Below are 21,038 nucleotides of genomic sequence, written 5' to 3'. Positions count from 1 at the left end.
TCCCTATCTTAAAAACCTTGAGGGGAATCCTGAGAGTGAAAGTCCAAAGATGACAATATATGCTAGTGGTGGGCTTGGATTGTTACAAATGAATCAGAGTCATACACCGGGCGATGTGCCAGCGAGGAGGCTGAGACCTAAAGGGAGATGGACATGAGCGGTGTGCTAACAAGGACGTTGGACCCCGAATGGGAGTGGATTTGGGTCCCACATCGATTAGAGAAAGAAACGAGTGCTAACGTCCTCGTTGGGCCTCAATGGGGGTAGATTGTCCTCGTTGGGGCCAACAAGGAGGCTGAGCCCCAAAGGGAGATGGACACGAGACAGTGTACCAGCAAGGACGCTGGACCTTGAATGAGGTGGATTGGGGTCCCACATCGATTAGAGAAGGAAACGAGTACCAATGTTCTCGCTGGGCCTGGTAGATTGTGTAAAATAAAATTTTTGCCGACCCACTTTTAAAACTTGAATAGGAATAATATATTTTAAAGTTGAGAGTTCAAATTTTACACAACATTTTTATAATATTCGGAATTTACATTTCGGTAGATATTGATATTTTAAAATCATGGTATTAATTGTGAGTGTAATAATAAATAATCTAATAAAATTAAATTTAAATTATAAATTCCATAAAAGTGAATAAATTTTCCCGCTAGAAATCTGTGGCATCCTAACCCCAATTCCCAAATCCCGTTCTGGATCGCCGTCCCGTTGCTATCACATTTGGTTGATCACAGAAGCTCTGGATCTGTTAATGGTCACAATGCACAAATACAAGTGTTCTTCAACGTCTTCAACTTGCTTTCTGATGCTCACATTGCTCCTCTTCATCTCATCCATGGCTACAGCAACTGCAAATTTATCCTCCTTCCTTTCCACAAACAACCGCACCATTGCCTTTCCGTGATCCACGGCGTCGCCAAGCCGTACTACGAGTCGGCTCGTCGTATCGAACTCTCTGTTCAGTATGTAACTTCCCTTGGCTGCCGCTTCCAGTTGTTCGCCTACTCTTTCAAGGCCGCCATTTCCAAGCATCTGATGCCGGAGAAGCTTTCTGCGGATGGATTTCAGTCGGAAGTACCGAAGTACTGGACCTTGATCGGCTGCCATTACTAAGGCAGTCAGACCGCGGGAGGTAATGGCGACTAATCCACAGGTACATTTATTGATGATTTTGATTGATCTGATCTTTCTCGCTACCTTCTTTCTCGTTATGTTCAAACTACGCGAAACCGCCGCGTAGTCGTCGTGGATTCGCGCGAAATCGCGTTTGTCGAGATCGGACAATGGAGCTCTCTGCGCGAGTAGATCAGAGGTAATCGTTTCAATTTCTTTCGGAGAAGAGCATTTCTCGATCGAATCGAGCAATTTTTGAACGAAGCGCGAGTTAGATCGGGCTAATTTGAGGTTCGCAAGGAGACGATGGCAGAGATTTGAAGCCTCCGCACTAACATTGAAGAAATCGATTAAGAGGCCTCTAAGCTCCGGCAACATCACAAGCAATGGCGATTCCAGAATCGAAGGATTGGCTTCTAATTGATCAATCTGCAGCAAGATCGTTTCCGAAAATTTGCGGCAGTGGTGACCGGTGGAGGATGTAGATGGCGGCGATTCCTGGACAATCAATTGAGCTTTTGCGAAGAATTCAACGAAGGATCTGGACCTCAATGCACAAAGGTATTCTTCATTTACATTGAAACTTTTTTGAGGCTTGTTTCTAATTTGGTGTTTCACATCTGCAAAAACCGAAATCCAAATGAATCTTGAAGCCCTAAATTTTGTCCACATAATTGAATCTTGAGTAGGAAGAAGCCAACAATTTGTTTGAGAAGAGTAATAATAATTTATTTATATATAATATGGAAAAGCACCCAACCAGGCAGAAGGAAGAGTTGCTTGTTCAAATTGATTGGTTGCCGGAGAATACTCCATTTTTTTGGGTATGTTGATTATTTAGTATTGCACAAGTTTTGATTCCCCTTTCCCTTTGTTGTTTTGTGGTCATACCCAAACTTTGAAAGCTTCACCCCTTATCAAACAATTTCTCGAAAATTTTGAAATAATCTGAGTTCATCTAACAAGCTCGTGAACTTTATTATCTGATTCTTAGACTTCAAAAATGTCAAAGCTGTCGTTATCTGAACTTTCAATTTTGTATCTATTAGGTTCTTAACATGTTTAACTTTCTTAACAATCAGTTTTGTATCTAACAGCATTGTCTTATCCCACCCTTTCTGACTATCTTCCTTACTTTAGGGCTTGTTTTCATGCCTTTAGGCGATATGCTCTAATAGATTAGACATTTTTTTAAAATGTCAAATAAGCTAATAGTCAATTATAAGGTACAAATAGAAATTTTATTAGGCACTTTTCTAAAGTGTAGAGACATATTAGAATTAAAATTGAAATTTCTATTATTTGACAAAATTGAAAATGACACCGGCCTCAAGAATTTTATTTGTGAAAAAGAGATGAAAAGTTTCGATTATTAGTGATGATAGGGATATAAATTTTAATCATGTTTAGTAATAAGCAAAAGGCGTTGGATTTTTAGACACGTAGAATTTGATTACTTCTACTCTTTTTTTCAATTGTGGAATGAAGGAAGCAAGCGAGGAGAGAGCCCAAAAAGAGTTTAAAGTGTGTGGTTTGAGTATGTATTATGTGTTAGGGGAAGGTTTCCTAGAGGTTTATTCATAAGCTAGCTACCATCTTTGGCCTAATTATAGGAAAGATGTACAAGCCATCAAATATGATTATTATTTATTTAAACAATATGTTATATAAGCCAAGCATAAACACATGGTCCCAATTAAAACTTAGATTCCTAAAGAAATACTCATTTCTCGAGATTGAATTATTGATCGTAAATCTTTGTTTGTTCTAAGATAAAAATTTCAAAATTTTTGGTCGAAATATTAGATCAACTGGTCAAATAACATCCTAGACCAAAAGATTAGAGGTTTAAATTTTCAAACTTATATAGTGTTTAAACTTAAATTTAGAATATTTGGAAAAAATTAGAATAGTAGATAAAGACAATAACTATTTAAAGTAAATGATTTCATACGACAAAATTAGTATAGTTGACAAATGGATGGAAATATAGCATCTTGTGGTCGAAAATTCAAGAAGGAAAAGACCTAAAGAAACGTAACACTCCAATCAAATACTACAATTTTAATTTTAATTATAAGTTTGATTTTGTTTTTTAGTTTTAAAAATTGTATTGATTTCTTCCTCATTTATCCTCAATTAATTTCATCCTTTTAAGAAAAAAAATTATATAATAAGCATTTAATGTTTTATTTTTTTTAATCTTTTTAAAGAAATATTTATATTTTAGACCAATTAAAAAAAATAACTATTGTGTTTAAATTACTATTTTTGTGTAAGTAACAAATGGTGCCTCCATAGATTGACATCCTATCCAGAGTCAGAGCCCCCTGCTGACTTAAAAGCTTAAAAGGGCAGCTTCACGAGCCCTAAAAACGATCTTATTAGCTCACTCACCTTGGTAGGTGTTTGCCACTCCTCGCTCTAGAGCGAAGCTGGGAGACCGAGTTCAACACCCACCCATTTCTATTATACTCAGCTCAGTTCTATTGATTTTCTATGTTTTACATCCCTTTTTAGGTTGATGAGCTACTTGAGTTTCCGAAAAATGCATAAACCATGGAATTTTCGTAAAAGTTCAGCCCAATTTGATTGGACAATTTAAATTAGGTCATAAATAAAATGCTTATGAATTAAGTTGGTTTCTTTAGGTTAAATGGAATAAATTCGTAATTGTAAAAAATATATTTTATATACAATACAATTATATATATTTTTGTTAGTATTTTATAATTATTTTTTTGGATTATTTACGTTTCAACCACTTTTTAAAATAATTTTTAATTAAATATTTAAAAATAAATAAATAAATATATTTATTATTATTATTATTATTGACGAGAATAAATGACCCTACGCAACAAAAAAGAAAAATCACTTTTTTTACTGTCAGTAATTGAATAGTTGTGTACAGTAGAATTTTGGTCGGGAGGGGAAGTGTTGCGACAGGGTCCCAAATGTTCTAGAAACTTCCGGTCGAATCTAGTTACTAATTACATTTGCCCTTCACCGGCAACCGGCTAATCCAGGTTCCCTGTTCCTCTCACTCTCTCTTCAACTTCTCACGCTCTCAGTCGCCATCTTCCTTTTTCCTCTGCCCCAACAGTCACACACACGCAGAGACCAAAATCATAATCGAAAACCCAAAAACCTCGCCGCTCTCAAATCCCAATCCAGACACCCCGAAATTCCTCGCAAAAATCTTGTTGTGTTGTATTACTTGAAAGATTCCCATTGATTTTCGAGTGAATCTTCGCGAATTCCTTGCCTATTTTAGGGGACAAAAATGGCATCATCCAAGCTCTGGGCATCTTCGAGTTCGCGAAATTCGGATCTATCTCGAGGTTCTTCTTCTTCTTCCTCTTCTGCTTCTCTTTTAAACCCTCAATTTCTCTCCAATAGTTCCAGGAATAATGACAACAACCGGACTCGCAATCGAAGCCATAGTCTTAGCTCGATGAATCTCGATGGCTTAGTTCGTGATGGGTATGATTCTAATCCCACGGAGTCTATTCTCTTAGATGCGCAGATCACTCTTGTTGATTACCCTATCCCCTCTACGTTTCCCATGAATGCGACTAATTCCTCTGCCGTCATTGATAGTTATCACAATACTTCCTCCGGCGCGCCCAAGACTGTGGATGATGTGTGGAGGGAGATTGTATCGGGTGAGAGGAAGGAGTTGAAGGAGGAGGTTACTGATGAGTTGATAACCCTCGAGGATTTTCTTGTGAAAACTGGAGCTGCGCCTGTCGAGGATGTCAAATTGCCGCAGACGGAGAGGCTGAGTGGAGGGATTTTTTCGTTTGATTCAATTCCAGGCAGCTCGTTTCAGGCAGTGGAAAAGGTTGAAGGATCCATTGTGGGATTTGGGAGTGGGGTTGATTTGGTTGGCAGTGGAGGAAGTGTGGGGAGAGGGAAAAGAGGGCGAGCTGCCTTGGAGCCCTTGGATAAGGCTGCTGAGCAAAGACAGAGGAGGATGATCAAGAATAGGGAGTCTGCTGCAAGGTCTAGGGAAAGGAAGCAGGTGACTGTTTGTGCTCTTTATAAACAAAAACAACTTTCAGCTTTGATTCTTGTTTGAAATGTATTTCATGGTATACTTTTGCTGTTTGGTTTTTCGATCTCAGGCTTATCAAGTGGAGTTAGAGTCGTTAGTTGCAAAATTAGAGGAGGAGAACGAGCGGCTTTTGAGAGAAAAGGTACTTTTATTTTCGATATCATACATATGAGAACGTCTTTTTTATTCAATTTTCTGTTCCACTGGATTTGGGATCTATTTGTTATTGCTTGCATTTGCCTGTCGGAGAAAGTTGCTTAAGAGTTTGTAAGTTTTTTGAGAATCTCAAAGTGGGATTCGAATCCAGGACGCGTCAGAGATTGCTTTTCTTCTTATGAAAGCTACAAGCTATCATTATATTGATCCAGAGAGATCTTACTATGTATTGGAGCCTGAACTTTTCACCTTCCATTTGATCCTTCAGACCTCCCTGAAGTCTCTCTTTTATGAAATCCCATTTTAATTCCCTGTTTTTTAGTTCCCAACAAGTATAAATTTGAGTACATTGGGCTACATCGAATATTTTATTTTATGTTAATCTTATGTTGTTATTTTATATCTTAGATCTTGAGCAGTATCTTTACTGATGTGCATAATAATCATGTCTGATTAGGATCAATGGTGGATATATTTGATAGTTGGTGAGTAAGAGCTTAAAATTATTGACTAAAAGAGACTGCAGGGGGACCAAGAAACAGTTAAAGCTATTGGTATTTCTGATTATACTCCTGAAGAACACAAATAATTCTTTTTTACTAGACAAAATACTATGCGTAGGAAAAGGGAGAGAATAATGGTTGTGGATCCATATTTGTTATTTAGAAAACAATAATGGAAGAAATATTCGATAATTTGTGCTGTTATTTCAAAGATCTTGAAGACTGGAAATAATCCATTTCTGAATGGAGAGACTTAGATGAGTAGGATCCAACTGAGTACTTTAGCGACTTGGCCAGTTACTCAATCCCGATTATTCCATTTTCTAATGTAAGCAATGTATAGCGGTAATTCTGCTTTTGACAAATCTAGGTTTATTCTTCGTATAGTGTAGGCTAGAGTTGGGAAGTAGGATTTGCAGAGTCTGTATTTTGGTTGTTCAAGTGAAACTTTGGGTTTAGTGTTGCATTTGTTTGGTTGATAGGTTTGTACATTGTAGATAAGTTTCAAAAGTTCCAAGTTTATGCCTGTGAGATTTGCAAACTCTAATCTAAGTTTAATAAGCCTACTATAAGATTCAACATCGGTTGAGGAGGAAAACGAAACATTAGTTATAAATGTGTGGAAACCTCTCCCTAGCAGACGCATTTTAAAATCTTGAGGGGAAACCCGAAAGGGAAAGCGCAAAAGAAATTGTTACAGGGATGCATGTTCAACTTCACAACTTAGAGATATATATACCTAACTCATGAGTTAAATGCCACACGAAATTTATTTTGATGGTCGACAAAAACTTATTGTATTTGAAAAAAGGAAACCTCTCTCATGGCCATGGATTTGTTGTAGCTATGTAAACAGAGGACTGTTGTCTGTTCTGCAATTTTGTTGGTTACATTTTAGCACTTAAAAAATTGATCTCTTTTGCAGGCCGAGAGGAGTAAGGAAAGGCATAAGCAGGTATTGATTTCTAACTTTGATGCTACCATTGCTGTGTTATGAAAGAGGTTTTGCTTTGACTATTATCTTTCAGCTCTCTTGTGCTGTCTCTCTTGTTTTCTTTTTTAAAAGGAATAGCACGGTGAATTTCTTCTAAAATCTAGCTGTTCTGTTTAAACAGTTGTAATGAATTTTCTTGCTCCATGTTGATAAGAAATCTTTGATTTGCATTTGAATTTCATCAACCTAATTTGAAGTATTTTTTTGCTGTTACCGAGAGCCGTCGTTAAATGTAGTATTTGCGTTCCTCTTGGCTTGTCTGCGAGCAATGTTCATCAAATATCGGATTATCGAATATTTTATTGCATTAGTGATCACTATCATCGAAACATTATGTGGATAACCTCTATCGTTTAGCCTCTTTTAGAACTTTGTCTTAAAAGAACTTTATGGTACATTCTAGGACAACTAGCATTGGAAACTAGAAAGCAGCAATTTCTTTCGCTACAAGTCTTGATTGAATATTCCCAAAAGAAAAAAAGAAAACAGTTCTGGTGAGATCACATATCCACCGGAGAGGGAAACTTCTCTTCGAGCTGTTATAGATTGTATATTAGTAGTCCTACAGCTTTTTACATACCTACGTTCCTTTATTTATAATTTGCAAAGTAGAAAACTAGTTTCCTAGTGATGTATGTTTTCGAATTTAACCGAGTTTTGAGCCCAATCATCCGTGTTGATGTGATTAATGGCAAGAACTTATTAAACTTGATGTTCTCTCTTTCGAATGTGTCTGTATATTTATTCATATTGGAAGCAAAATCTGCATGTACTCATCTGAATAAATATGACAAATTGGTGACCTCAGTTTTCATTCTATAATGACATGTTAAAGTTGAACTACATGGCAGTATTTTACATGTAATGATACTGCTGGTTTGATATTTTCCTGGTACAGCTAATGGAAAAGGTGATTCCTGTGGTTGAAAAGCGACGACCCCCACGAGGGATTCGGCGAGTGAATTCCATGAAATGGTGAACTACTTATCTTCCACGAGACGCATTCAATAGAGCAGAAGAGATGGACATAGGATTAACGTCACTGAGACCATATTCTTTGCTGGTAATCGCTGAGGTGTGGAGCACCAGTGATCGCAATCCATCCATCAAAGAAGAGATTGACAGGGAATGACAAAACTACAGCAGGATACATGAAAGAAGATGTAAAGTTAGATATTTAGAACAAAGTGGATTAGAGCAAATAAAAGTAGAAACTTTGAGGTGCTCAACTTCCCGTCTCACAATTTTTTATGTATGAGAGTAAATATAGGGAGTTGGGAAGAGTTGATTAACTTGTTGATAAGACTAGAAGTGTTCTAAAAAAGTCTCCCCTATGTATGAAGTAGTGTGCTAAACCATAACTTATGAAGACTACATTTTAATCCCAAATGAATAATCAAAATTATTTTCAATAAATAGATTTGAATTTTGGAGATCGTTGACTGAAAAATAAAAAATGATATGCAAAACTGGTGAGGAAATTTACCAATCTAACCGTTTGGTAAGAAGTCGTATTCTCGTATTCGAATGGATATGCTATTTGCTTATGGCCAAATGAATGGACAAGGCAATTTAAGTAGAAAAATCCAGTCGAACATACAATGTGGTGAAGGCAAAGGATAATAGTAGCTCAAAGTTATGGAGGACACTTGTTACAAAGTTGTATAATTAGTAACATGTAGCTTTCTAATTGCATAACGACACCGTGTGTTCCATGTGATTCGGTCTTATTGTTCTTAATTCTTTCTACACGGCTTGGCCCCTAAGGATTCGTTTTACATTGGCTTTTAGTTTAATAATTTGGTTTGTGATTATTGGCAAGAACATATTGTTCGGTCACCATAGGCTCGGGATATCATATAATGTTTCATTAAATACAGGGGCAAACAAATCTTTCAAGTTTCTGAATGAATGGTCAAATTTGTAAACATATAATCAAAGGTGTCTTTTCTTGCTGAAAGATATTGATTTTTGGTGGGCGATCTGTCTGCTAAGGTATCATGAAAAGAATATCATGAACTAATGGCTAGCAGAAAAGGAAGCGTTAACATCAAAAGATGATTTGTAGGCCAAAGCCAGTTGTTCATCAGCTGTGGAGAGCATGGTAAGGGCCACCCGAAAGGATCGGAATCGAGTAGGACAGGAAGAAACCAGAATTCCCAAACGTCGAACTCTAGAAAAATGAGGGTCCTATATGGGATTCAATTATCAGAAGGAATCCACTAGAAGGGCCATACCACAAAAACCATCACTAACAAAAAAAAAAATGGGAGAACGTTACATTTTTTGTTAGGGGAATGTAAGATTACAGGGCACAGTAAATGTCGACCTCTACCAGAAGAGGGACCTTGGTCATCAGTGGAGTTCATTATAAGGAAATTAAGAACGAAACATTCTCTCTAGTAGACGCATTTTAAAATTGTGAGGCTGACGGCGATACACAGCGGGCCATAGCGGACAATATTTGCTAACGATAGACTTAGACGGTTACAAATGGTATCAGAGCCAAACATCGATCAGTGTACCAACAAGGACATTGGGCTCCTAAAGGAATATGGATTGTGAGATTCTATATCGGTTGAAGAGAGAAACGAAACATTTCTTATAAGGGTGTGAAAACCTCTCCTAGTAAACGCGTTTTAAAACCGTGAGGCTAACGGCGATACATAATGGACCAAAACAGAAAATATCTGCTTGTGGTGGACTCGGTGGGCTTGGGCTTGGGCTGTTACATAATCCAACAACCAGCACCTAATAGAAATTGGATGAAGGTTTAGATAGGGCACCGTAGAAGTCACACTCTACTGGAGGAGAGACCTCGAAAAATGTAGACTTTTATAGAAGGGGTGATCAAGAAAGATCATATTACAAAAAGAAAAAAAAAGGCAAAGGAAGGCAGAGGCAGAAAGAAACACAAAGCATTCAAATGGGAAGAAAGCTTTTGGGAGATTCATGAGAAACGGAAGCAGCAAAATTATCCAAGAGGGTAATTAAAACAAAACAGAGAAGCATCATCATAACTAAAGCAAACAAAGAACCAAGTACCAACCACAACCAGACAAGGAATGAATAAACAACCCTTGATGAACCCAACAAGAAAAAACATGAATTTCAACTACCAACAGTAGCGTGAGACAAGGTCTTACCTCGATTCTTGACAACAAACAAAGCAGCTGAAAGCTCCAAGTCTCAGACTCTCAATGCAGCGTATGGAGTAACTTTATGACGAACACTGTAAAAAAATGTTGTGGAGAAAGGGGAGAGTCAAACATGGTGGGGATAAATTTTATGAGTCAAATTTAGACTTTGACCAAAAGTGTAAGAATAATTCTTACCATTTAGCTGACCAAGTTGTCAAACTCCTTCCTTCAAGGGTCAGCATCCTCGATCTTAGCGGATCTCCTGAGGATGACCAAATCAATATCAGATCTCTGTAATAAAGTAATCAGATTAGGGAGATCAGTATGCTTACCAATTGTCAAAGCTTCCACACAATACCTTGCATTCTGTCAGTAACGATGTTCCATGCTCGCTAACGAGGAACATGACTGGCACCTCGGAGCGTAGAATCCAACCACCATATCCTTCATTGTAGCCACAAACCAGAGTGATGCAGGATAGATTCTCCCATCCTGGTCAGACAAACTAAAACACATTCATTGATCTGGTCAGAAACAACAAAAAATACTAATGGGTTTGTTTGAAAAACTGCTTTGTCATTGCGTAACATGTTCCACTGAAATTTTGATCCTCTGTTCTTGGAAACAGTCGTAGCAGCAACACTTCATTCTGTCTTTTCAGTGCATCAAAACGTTATATAAACTTCAACATAGTATTTCAAAAGTGGAGAAGCAAATCAATCCAAAAGGATCGAAGAAGACTTCGGCGTTCGAAATGATTATATCATACTTCCCAAGGAGGTTTATTGGGGAGGAGAAGAGAGGAAGTTCCCCTTCCCATCTCATAAAACAAGTAAGAGATCCCAATTACAACGGGATGGAAGAGAGTTTTACAGAAGCTATCCCTGAAACAAATAAGATTTCCAGAGTGCACGAACTCTAAGATTTTCTCACAAGATCTAGAAGAAGACTGAGAGAGCATGTCTAAATTGACAGAAACAAATGAAAATTTTGACAATAATGTCATCTTTTGCAGTAGAGTTCGTATAAAACATGGATCAACAGACAACTGTGTAACAATGAACGATACATGTCAGCCATAGGCTGATAAATATGACATTACCACGACTTCGATGGAGAAGATCCATGCCAATGTTTTCAAATCCAAATTTCTTTACACAGATATATGCTATGAGTAAATAAATACAGAGCCCCCTCACCATTTCATAATCGTCACTCTCGTCTTCATATTTCCATCCTCTGTTCTTTCTCTTATTCCTAGAAACCATGAAAACCCAAGTAGAACATGTTTCTGAAACTCCAACGATTCTATTCAGAGTGGTTAGCTCGTCCCAAAGAGTCTAGCCCTTCAGTCCTGCTGCGAACAATCCTGTGAAAAACTTCCCTCACCTGCCGCTCCATTGAGTCCAATCCAGTCCTCAGAGTATTACAAACCCCGGTTAGCTCTTGCACTCTCTGTCTCAGCTCTGCTTCTTTCTCCTCAGCCAACGGGAACTGAGCTGCATCGGCCAAATCATTCATGAGACGCGCGCACTTTTCGATCTGATGAATCTCCTTCAACAGCCCACAGGAATTCCTTCGATCTCTCTTCCTGGACTCCTCCACAATTCGATCATGGAGTTGAAGGATTGGAGCCGCCCATGGGAAACTCCGAGGCAACGAGAAATGAACCTGCAAACCCCGATCCTGGCAAGGAATAGCCGCTACCAGCGCCCACATTACAAACAATAACACCATGTTCATGGTGAAAATAGGAACTGCAAGCCCATTAGTAGCCAAAAGCTCAGTCGCTTTAGGGGCCGCCAAATTGTTACCAATCGATTGTAGCTGCCGTGCGGCCGACCACGATCGCGAAACGCTCCATGACAGAGATCGAAAGTGGCCCAAAGACCGTGAATCTTTCGTGACATTGTTCCGTCCGAAAGAACGGTTGCGGTGGGCAAGGAAAGAGGTATGCGAATCTTTCTCATCGAGCATACAGATAGCCAAATCGGTGAGGGCCTTCTTAGCGCGACGAAATTGGCCCTCCCCAAGAGTTTTCTGGTGATTACAATTGTCCAACGCACTGACAACAATCTCCAAGAGCTTCTGCCATTGCCGCAGCTGCTCAACCCCATCACGAATCGCATTACACACATCAAGTGCCTTAACGCTACGCTCCGAATAATCAGCAACCAATCGATCCAATGGAGCTTTAGAGATTAGAGATTTTTGGCTGTCGAGAATGAGCTTAAACTCCTCCTGACAGCACAAAAAGGAATCCAAAAGTTTCTGAACCCAAGACAAGGAAAGCAAATCATCAGCACCAACCGACGCAAGCTCTAAGAACCGATCAGCAACTTGCCTCTGAAACCCATCAAGATCCTGTTCATGAGGCGTCGGAGAACCATTCATAGCGTAGAGCTGATCTCGCCGAACACCCCAAGCAGCCGATGAACCCTGATAATCTGTAGCTGGCATCTTCACACGAAAAAACTCCTTTCACATATCACGAACCCAAAACCCTAATCGCCAAATTCCCCAACCGAACAAACAAATTAAATAACTCAATCAATAATCCCCCTTCAACCAAATCAAAATTCACAGAACTCCAAAAAGAATTCCCCCCAATTCAATTCACACCACACCGATCACCCACTCACCTAAATCAACGCCAAATTTTCAAACCGAGATCCCAATTCAACCGCTAAAATCTAAGAACAGGGATTAGAGAGAGAAAAAAAAACGATCGATAGATTGAAAATATAGAAATGGCGATGACGATTTGATGAAGAGAAGAACTCGTTTGAGATGGAAAACCTAGCGGCCGCCCCTTTTATTGGGAGAATTCAGGACCGCGTATCTCCGCTACGGCAGTTGAAATTGAAAATCAAATTTTAACAAATTCCCTTTTTTTCTTTTAGTCATTAAATATTATTATTTTCTCAAATAGTGTAATATAAAATTAAGCTACCACCGCTATAATACATTAAATGTGAATACGACATCCATCAACCTTACATAATGTGTATTATAAAATTTTAATACTCCAACAACTATGTATCTAATTATTACTTAAATTAAACAAAATGCATTTATTATATCAAACCCAAAAATCAAGATATTTTAATTTTTAATTTTCTTCTAACTTATTTTATTATTCAATATTACAAACGTTCCGTTATGTTATTAATTTTGTGAGATCCCACGTAAAATAGGAGAGAGGAACGAGTGTCAGGTGCTAGGCCTCGAAATGGGTGGATTGTGAGATCCCATATCGGTTAGATGAGAGAATGAAACATTTTTTGTAAGGGTGTGGAGTAAGGTTCTCTTAAACCGGTGTGTTTTAAAAACCGTGAGGGGAAGCCCGAAAGGGAATGTCCAAAGAAGACAATATTTGCTACCAGTGGGCTTTGACTATTACAAATTTGATACGTATTGGCGTTAACAAAACATACATGACGTTCACTGACAACAACGATAAAATTTGTTTCAAGGAAAAGAACGTATCTTACTAATAAGAAAATCATGTATGGAAGAGTTTGATACATGAAATTTGATGGTTGAATTAGTATGAAAAATTTAATGCAATAAGAATTTGTATGACCCTTCTAGAATTTTTCGTAATTCCTTTTTGAATTAGGTTAAAAATGGACTAGGTTGGACTTTTGACTCGTGTCCAACTAGGAAACCTCGGGTTTGGCCAAGCTTTCCTTCGCTCTTATTTAGAGGTTCAACTTCCTTTTGATTCTGTCTGATTTTTATTTCATATTATATTTTTTTCATGATTTGACCTTTTTTCTTGGTCTTTTGTACTTGTTTTTATGGCCCAATATTGTGCCCCAGCCCGCATGTTGGAAGTTGCTACATACACTCGTTATCCGGCACAATAACCGTAAATGACACAACATGGACACGGGAGGGTCAATGCCTCGATAGAACTTGGATGCAAGGATGTTCGGGAAGTCCCGATGAGATGAGTGACACGCAGGCCCATTCTCGATGGTCTGACAAGTGAGTTGCAATGGGCGACAACACCTCGAGACTCGAAATGGCGTGGTTTTACTTATTCATGTTTTTACTTATTTTATTAATTTTAATAAAAGGTGAAGAAAATCATAGCTAAACTATATTAAAAACGTATTTAATTTTGGTATTGATATTTGTAATGTCATCTTTAATGCCTACAAATAATTGTATAATATTATTTTCCATCAAATTTAATATTAAATTTTCTTAAATTATTGAAGGGGTTGTATTATTTTTTTATTCTGTTTCCAAATATACAAAGTACACGTGTCATCGTATTGAAAAAAACAATAATTAAATTAAAAACAACATTTAATTTGGACTTATATGGTTTTATTAATGTTGACAAAATCAATTAAATTTTCTTTCTTGATTTTATTTTATTGTATACCATAATAGAATAAACTAAATTTGGATTTATTTAAATAGGCTAAATAATGGAATTTATTTCAGTTAAATAGATGAATGATTGAATCTGACCAGGTGAAGAGAATGTCCTTATTATACTTTATTTATTTATTTATATATTTATTATTATTATTATATTTAGAAAAGGTCCCTAAGATAATTTTCTTTTTTAGAATAGCCCCTAAGATACTTGAATGTTTCCACTTTGCTTCAAATTTCATTAATAAGCACGTGTATTTAAATGTGATATTTATTTAAATATGAAAAAAAAAAAGTGCAATGTATGGAAAAATTATGCAGATATTTATTTATTTATTTATTTATATGAGTCCTAAAATAACAATAATAATAATAATAACTTTATTTCTATGAATCCAATAATTTTTATTGAATTCTCAAGATTTTACGTTAACAATTAAATCAATTTAAATCATAAACTTTTATACCGATAAAAATAAATTCATAAATATGTGCGATCCTTTCATCTTCCTTATTTGTTTTTATGTTCTCATTTTATTTATAAAAAAATTAAAGAAATTTGAAAAAATAATACTTTTATTTAAATAATTTTCCGTTGAATTTAAATTGGATCGAGTAATATAAACTATTTTTTGCCTTCAATTAATCAAATCAATATAAATTATTTAAACCAAACTTGGGCACCAAGCTTTTGTTCCTCTGAAATATTTTAATGGGACAAAAAGAAAAAAGAACAAATTATTTTTATAGGAAAATAATAATAATAATTAGAGTAAAAAGAGAGGTGTAGGACCTTGATATATTATTGATAGGAGGCATTTTGTGGTCCAAAAAAAATATACGATCAGAAATTGAGAAGAGGTGTTGGTGAGGTGGTGTAAAAAGCTAGAAATTGAGGGGTCTAAATGCAAAATGTTTGGAATTGGATTAGGGATTTCTCAATCAAAAATACAAAAATAACTTGCATCACCTCAAATATATTTATATATATATATATATATATATATATATATATATATATATATAGATAATATTTTTTGGGTTTTTAGGCCAAACTTTTAGGCAATAAATATCACAAAAACATTTTTTTAAATCTTAATGAACACTTTCGTTTAAAAAAAATAATAAAAAAAAAAGACCAAAAAAAATCAAACAAGCCCTGAATATTAATTACGTTAATTACTAAAATTATTGCGGCATCATTCTAAGATTAATTAATCCTGGAAAAGGATGGTTGAAAGAGTTGACTATTTCGTTGGGTTTCACTTCAGAAATATAAAAAGGAAAGAAAAATTCAAGCACTTTTAGATGGATCACTGTTATCATATATTTTAGTAATATTTTAATCAGTAAGCTTCCAATCTTTGCTAAATTTAAAGTCTTGCTACACGTGTGAAATGTATACCACAAAATCATGGCGCCATCTTCAAGAATTTCATAGGAATTCTGAATAATTCAACAACCGTTCCAAACTAGTCTATACTTTTATCAGTTTTAAATCCTATTTTAGTTTTGACCTTATCATAAACAACAATTTTAGATCTTTCCACTAGTTCAAGAAACTTTCAAATCTCATACATACTATTCATAAAAAAATTCTAAAGAGATTCCTCGTTTATTTAGTTCTAACTCACAAGCCCACTACTATTGGTAGTTATTGTTCTCTTTGGGTTTTTCCTTTCGGATTTCCTATCAAGGTTTTTAAAACACGTCAATTAGCAAGAGGTTTCTACAAGCTTATGAAAAATGTTTTGTTCTTCTCCCCGACTAATGTGGGATCTCACAATCCACCCCTATTGGATCCAGCGTCCTCACTTGCGTTTGTCCCCTTCTCATCTTACCATATTTGGGCTCCCACATCTATTGGAGAAGAGAACAAGTGTCAACGAGGACGCTGGGTCTCGAAAGGAGGTGGATTATGAGATGAAAAGGGAACGAGTGTCAGTGAGGACGTTGGGCCCCGAAGGGGGTGGATTGTGAGATCTCACATAAGTTGGGGAAGAGAATGAAGCATTCTTTATAAGGGCGTGTAAACCTCTTCCTAACATCTACGTTTTAAAAGCTTTGAGGAGAAGTCTGAAAGGGAAGTTCCAAAAAAGACAATATCTGTTATCGGTGGGCTTGTCACATTTAAATCTATGATAAAAATCAAAATTCAGAAACAAAAATAGGGATAGAGCATTTAAAGAATTTAGAAAGATGTGATAAAAAGGGCTGAGAGAAAAGATGTGACGGGAAGATATGTGATGGAAGAACAGCTAAGATGGGGGCAAACTAGATAATGTAAAAAGATGGTAGTTGGTGAGCTGTTTGATCGGATGGAAGATACCAGAGGAGGGGCCTACAATTTGTTAGGTTTTCCAGGTTGCTGCGATGAAAGTAGGGGATTAAAACCCCAGCAAAGCTACCCACCTGGAGAACGGAAGCAAAAGCTCCAAATCCAGCTTTTTTGATCCTTTTGACTTTGAAATGTTCATAACCAAAGTTTAGAAAGTTTCAAAATGAAGAGTTGAGGACCACAGGCCCATGGCTTTCAAGTCTGTCCTATTCCTACTAAGTTATTGATTTCATTAGCCAAAAGGCTATCGCAAATGACCCAGTCCAATCAAGCGCTTCCTTGTTGCTAAGACTGTTTGATTGATTTGAAGATTCCATTTCATTCAGATTTGCTTCACCCCAACCAATGAAACTGAAATAAACCAAACCGACCATGATAGTGAGAGTCTAAATCCCTACCTATTAGTTGTATATTGAAAGACTTTCTTACGAAGAACTGAACTGAAAGATTACAAGATCATAACAAAAATTAAGTCTACGAAAAAAGGGAGTCAAACTAGAGATAATGGCTCCAATTGGAAGAGTATTGAAAGAAGACCGAGCAGGAACAGTGGAGATAAGTCTTTAAAGATTTTTGGTTTGAATTGGTCAAAGTTGCTGCTGTGTATTTTTCCCAATTAGAAGTTTTCTTTTTTCTTTTTTCTTTTTGTATCTTCTATGGCTAGGGAACACTACGTAGTAATATTATTGTTGCGGATGGTTGGTAGGGAGTTCCACATCGACTAATTAATGAGATGATCATGAGTTCATAGGTAAGGAATATAGGCCTTTTGAGAAAAACAAAAGAAAAAACATGAATTTTATGCTCAAAGTGGACAATATCATACCATTGTGGAGGGTTCGTGATTCCTAACCATTACTATTACTCAAAAAGGGGTGGGTGAGAACAAAGTACAACCTCATCAGTGTAACTACTATTGAGTTCCTTAAATAATATGTAGAGTAAGTGGTTACCTCATGTGCAAGGGTACTAGAATCACCAAACAATGTATAAAGCAAACTGCTGGATCAGTACAAGTAGACACATGCATAATTGATGAGTAATAAATAAAAGGATTGTTTGACTAAAACCTAACTAGCTGCTTTAGAACTAACTTAACATTATTGATATCAATAGGAAGAGTACCGTTAAGAGAAGACAGCAGAGGGAAGTATTCGAGAAAGGCCATTGATGAAACCATTTGATGTGTCGTCGTTGACGTTAGCAACATACGCCAAGAAGATGCTACCTGAATCACACGATCTGCCAGAACACCTGTAATAACTCGGCATTTTGAACTTAGACAAATTCGGATCATTGTTGCATAAATGCTTGTGATATTTGCATATTTATGAGAAACATGGAGAAATATTTTTTTCAAAAATAATAAAACATGGAGACTACTCCACTCACAAGTTTAAGTTTCTGTATGTTCTTGCCTTTGCCTGAAAAAAAAAATTGAAAAAATGTTAGAGAATGTTAAAAATATCAAGTGACCTCCCTATTAGAGTTTGGAATGACTTATACTAACATGACTAAATGAGACCTAAACTTAATCTTTGATTTTCATTTATTTTCTTTTCTTCCAAATATGCATCACTTTCATAGTTAACGTAAAATGGTAAAATAGTTCTATCTAAAGTTGGAGATATTGGCTTTCGGTGGAAGGAATCCTTAGGGAAGATTACATCAGGTGGAGCAATTCTATGTGGTCAATCGTTTGTCAGAATCGAAAAATTAGAGGCCACGGTGTTGTGCTTGGAGGGCCAAGCATTTGATTGGCATCTGTGGGTAGAGCATCGACGGTCAATCAGATGCTTGGCCCTCCATCGACGGTCAATCAGAGCATGGGAGAGGAGATTTTTTACCTTGTGACAGGAAACAACAGTGAGCAAGAATATCCAAAATTTTGAAGAATATTTGACCCCATTGAAAGCATTAGATGACGACACCCTAGAAGGAAAATTCATTGATGGGTTGAGTGACGATATTAAAGTGGAATTAGGGGTAAATTTACCTATTGGGTTCACGAGGCAGATAGAGATGGCTCATAAGATTGAAGATAAATCGATCCACCAAGAAGGGAACTTTAGTCCAAAGTTTGGAATCATAAGCCCAACATCGACCATTAAGACCGTTACGTATGGGGCTGGAGCAACACACACAATTTCAGTCGATCCAAATCGGTCAGGGGTGGGATTTAAACGTGAAGGAGTTTAGTTACAAAATCTCATTTCATACGAGTTAAAAGCCACACCATTTGAAGTTGTATATGGGCAGTCACCACCTACTATTTTACCATATCAAGTGGATGGATAGGTTTTTGAGGTGGATCAACAATTAAGGGAGCAGGACAGTACGTGAAAGTTAATGAAGGAACACTTCGCTCAAAGCTCAACAACAAATTGTATGTAATAGCGCAAGTCTACCGCTATGAGATATTGTACTTTTCAGACTTCCTCTCAAATTTTTAAAACAAATCTATCAGGAAAAGGTTTTTAAAGTTTTTAAACTCTGATAACGTATGAGTTCTTTTTTTGTAACCCACCATTAGGTGTTGAGAGTCTCTACTCCATTTTATTTCATTATTCAATACGATTGTTTCCCTTCTCAAAAAAGAGAGCCTCCGTGACCCTTGTAGTTGACAGAAAGATCCAAATTAATTGACAAGCTAACCTCATAGTCAACTCCCTGGACATAAATGTAAACAGAGTGGATGGATGAAAAGGTCAGTCCCATAATCTGCAAATAAGAACAATGGGCATTGGTAACAGTACAAATAAGGAAATTACACAAATGTGTAAAGAAAGTATCAAAACAAATTTAAAATCAACAAGAATGTGTCGTGTTTAACATCAACTGAGTCTTTGTAGGAGTTATTTATAGAATTTATTTCAATTTAAATAGAAGTCTTATGCTTAGTAAACCACAGCCACAGTACAACATTTCAGTTGTCTCTATATTAACTTCTTTGAGTAATAATAATTTCATATTTATTCACACTTTTGAGTGTGAGATATTGTGACACTACCCTCCAATGTGCAGTATAGATATCATTTTTATTATGCCGGTTCACTAAAGTATGATCATTATCATACGAACCCATTAGCATTTTAATGAAAGTAGGCAAGAATCATATGAACCGATGATTATCATATCAATAGAGTCTGAAACAGACATTATAAAAACAGAAAGACAAAATCTTAATCTGTTTAGCAGAGGAAGATAGAACAGATGTTCAAGAATTCAATTAATGACAAAATGAAGAAGCTTAAAGGTAAGGCCCTAAGGGAAAGATAGTAAAGAGAGGGATACTAAGATTGAAAATTTTGTGCTCCAAACCAAGCATCTTTCCAAAATAGAGTTGTGTCTCCTCCCCCTATTCTTAACTACAATATGATTGTGAACCAGATTCAACAAATTTAGAATAGACTTCCATGACTCCTTGGAAGTTTGTACAAAAACTCCGTCTGGCTTGAGATATTAGTGGCTAGTACCAAAATTTTGAGAAATAACTCTATGTCATTTGTTGAGAATTATTTGGAGTGAGTCTCACATTGGTTAGTGGAAGATCATGGGTTTATAAGTGAGGACTACTATCTCTATTGGTATGAAGCCTTTTAGGGAAGTACAAGGCAAAGCCATGAGAGCTTATGCTTAAAGTGGACAATATCATACCATTGTAGAAGTTGTGATTTCTAACCTCTTTTTCTTGGTAAAAACGTCAAATCCATTTGGCCAAAAAAGGGATGTTCCTCTTCTAGATATAAAAAATCCTCAATCCTCATTTTTCAGTAGGGGATTGTATATAGGCTACTTGAGGAGGTAGCTACCCTTTTTCTCAGCCCAAAATGAATTTCTATCATGGTAAGTAGGATCATGAGTCCCTGGGTTCCAACCTATCATCTCCTACTCTTTCTATTATGAATATCAAATACAGAACCTTAAGCAAATAGTGATACAACATGACCAAAACTACCATATATTATGATACCTTCGTCTGTTCAAGGATCAGTAAGCTATTCTTTCCCTCGATGACTGATGATTCTATTCTTCCATGGAAATCTACAGAAAATAAAGTGGAATATACTGCATTCAATATTTTACACAAAACAAAAGGAAAAAAAGTAAAAAAGAAACAAAATCCAGCAAGTCTACACATTCCTTGTTGGATGATGAAAGTCCTACATCGACTAATTTAGGGAATGATCATGGGTTTATAAGTGAGGAATATTAACTCCATTGGTATGAGGCCTTTTGGGGAAGCCCAAAGCAAAGCCATGAGAGCTTATGCTCAAAGTGGACAATATCATACCATTGTGGAGAGTCGTGTTCGTCTAACATGGTATCAGAG

General features: G+C 36.5%; 3 protein-coding genes across 5 annotated transcripts; 1 reads left to right on the top strand and 2 right to left on the bottom strand.

Moving 5' to 3' along the window:
- Positions 1-656: 656 nt before the first annotated feature.
- Positions 657-2,042, bottom strand: LOC111487265 (UPF0496 protein 3-like). Its single transcript, XM_023134628.1, has one exon. It carries the CDS (start codon positions 1,789-1,791, stop codon positions 721-723), a length of 1,071 nt encoding a protein of 356 aa, XP_022990396.1. The 5' UTR covers positions 1,792-2,042; the 3' UTR covers positions 657-720.
- Positions 2,043-4,165: 2,123 nt separating this feature from the next.
- Positions 4,166-8,216, top strand: LOC111487283 (G-box-binding factor 4-like). 3 transcript variants are annotated; one of them, XM_023134651.1, is made up of 5 exons: positions 4,174-4,605; positions 4,723-5,146; positions 5,250-5,321; positions 6,764-6,793; positions 7,731-8,216. In XM_023134651.1, the coding sequence occupies exons 1-5, from the start codon at positions 4,406-4,408 to the stop codon at positions 7,809-7,811; spliced, it is 807 nt and encodes a 268-aa protein (XP_022990419.1). In that variant the 5' UTR covers positions 4,174-4,405; the 3' UTR covers positions 7,812-8,216. The 3 variants fall into 3 exon arrangements, with proteins under 3 accessions (XP_022990418.1, XP_022990417.1, XP_022990419.1); XM_023134649.1 differs by having other exon boundaries at positions 4,169-5,146; XM_023134650.1 differs by lacking the exons at positions 6,764-6,793; positions 7,731-8,216 and adding an exon at positions 5,793-6,117 and having other exon boundaries at positions 4,166-5,146.
- A 2,716-nt stretch (positions 8,217-10,932) lies between these two features.
- Positions 10,933-12,836, bottom strand: LOC111487256 (UPF0496 protein 4-like). The gene has a single exon (XM_023134615.1). The coding sequence runs from the start codon at positions 12,430-12,432 to the stop codon at positions 11,281-11,283; it is 1,152 nt and encodes a 383-aa protein (XP_022990383.1). The 5' UTR covers positions 12,433-12,836; the 3' UTR covers positions 10,933-11,280.
- Between the last annotated feature and the right edge of the window lie 8,202 nt (positions 12,837-21,038).

The sequence above is a fragment of the Cucurbita maxima genome, unplaced genomic scaffold (assembly GCF_002738345.1).
Source record: "Cucurbita maxima cultivar Rimu unplaced genomic scaffold, Cmax_1.0 Cma_Scf00012, whole genome shotgun sequence".
In the NCBI taxonomy this organism is placed as follows: domain Eukaryota; kingdom Viridiplantae; phylum Streptophyta; class Magnoliopsida; order Cucurbitales; family Cucurbitaceae; genus Cucurbita; species Cucurbita maxima.
Note: the sequence above shows the minus strand (reverse complement) of the source record. Positions and strands in the feature narration are given on the sequence as shown.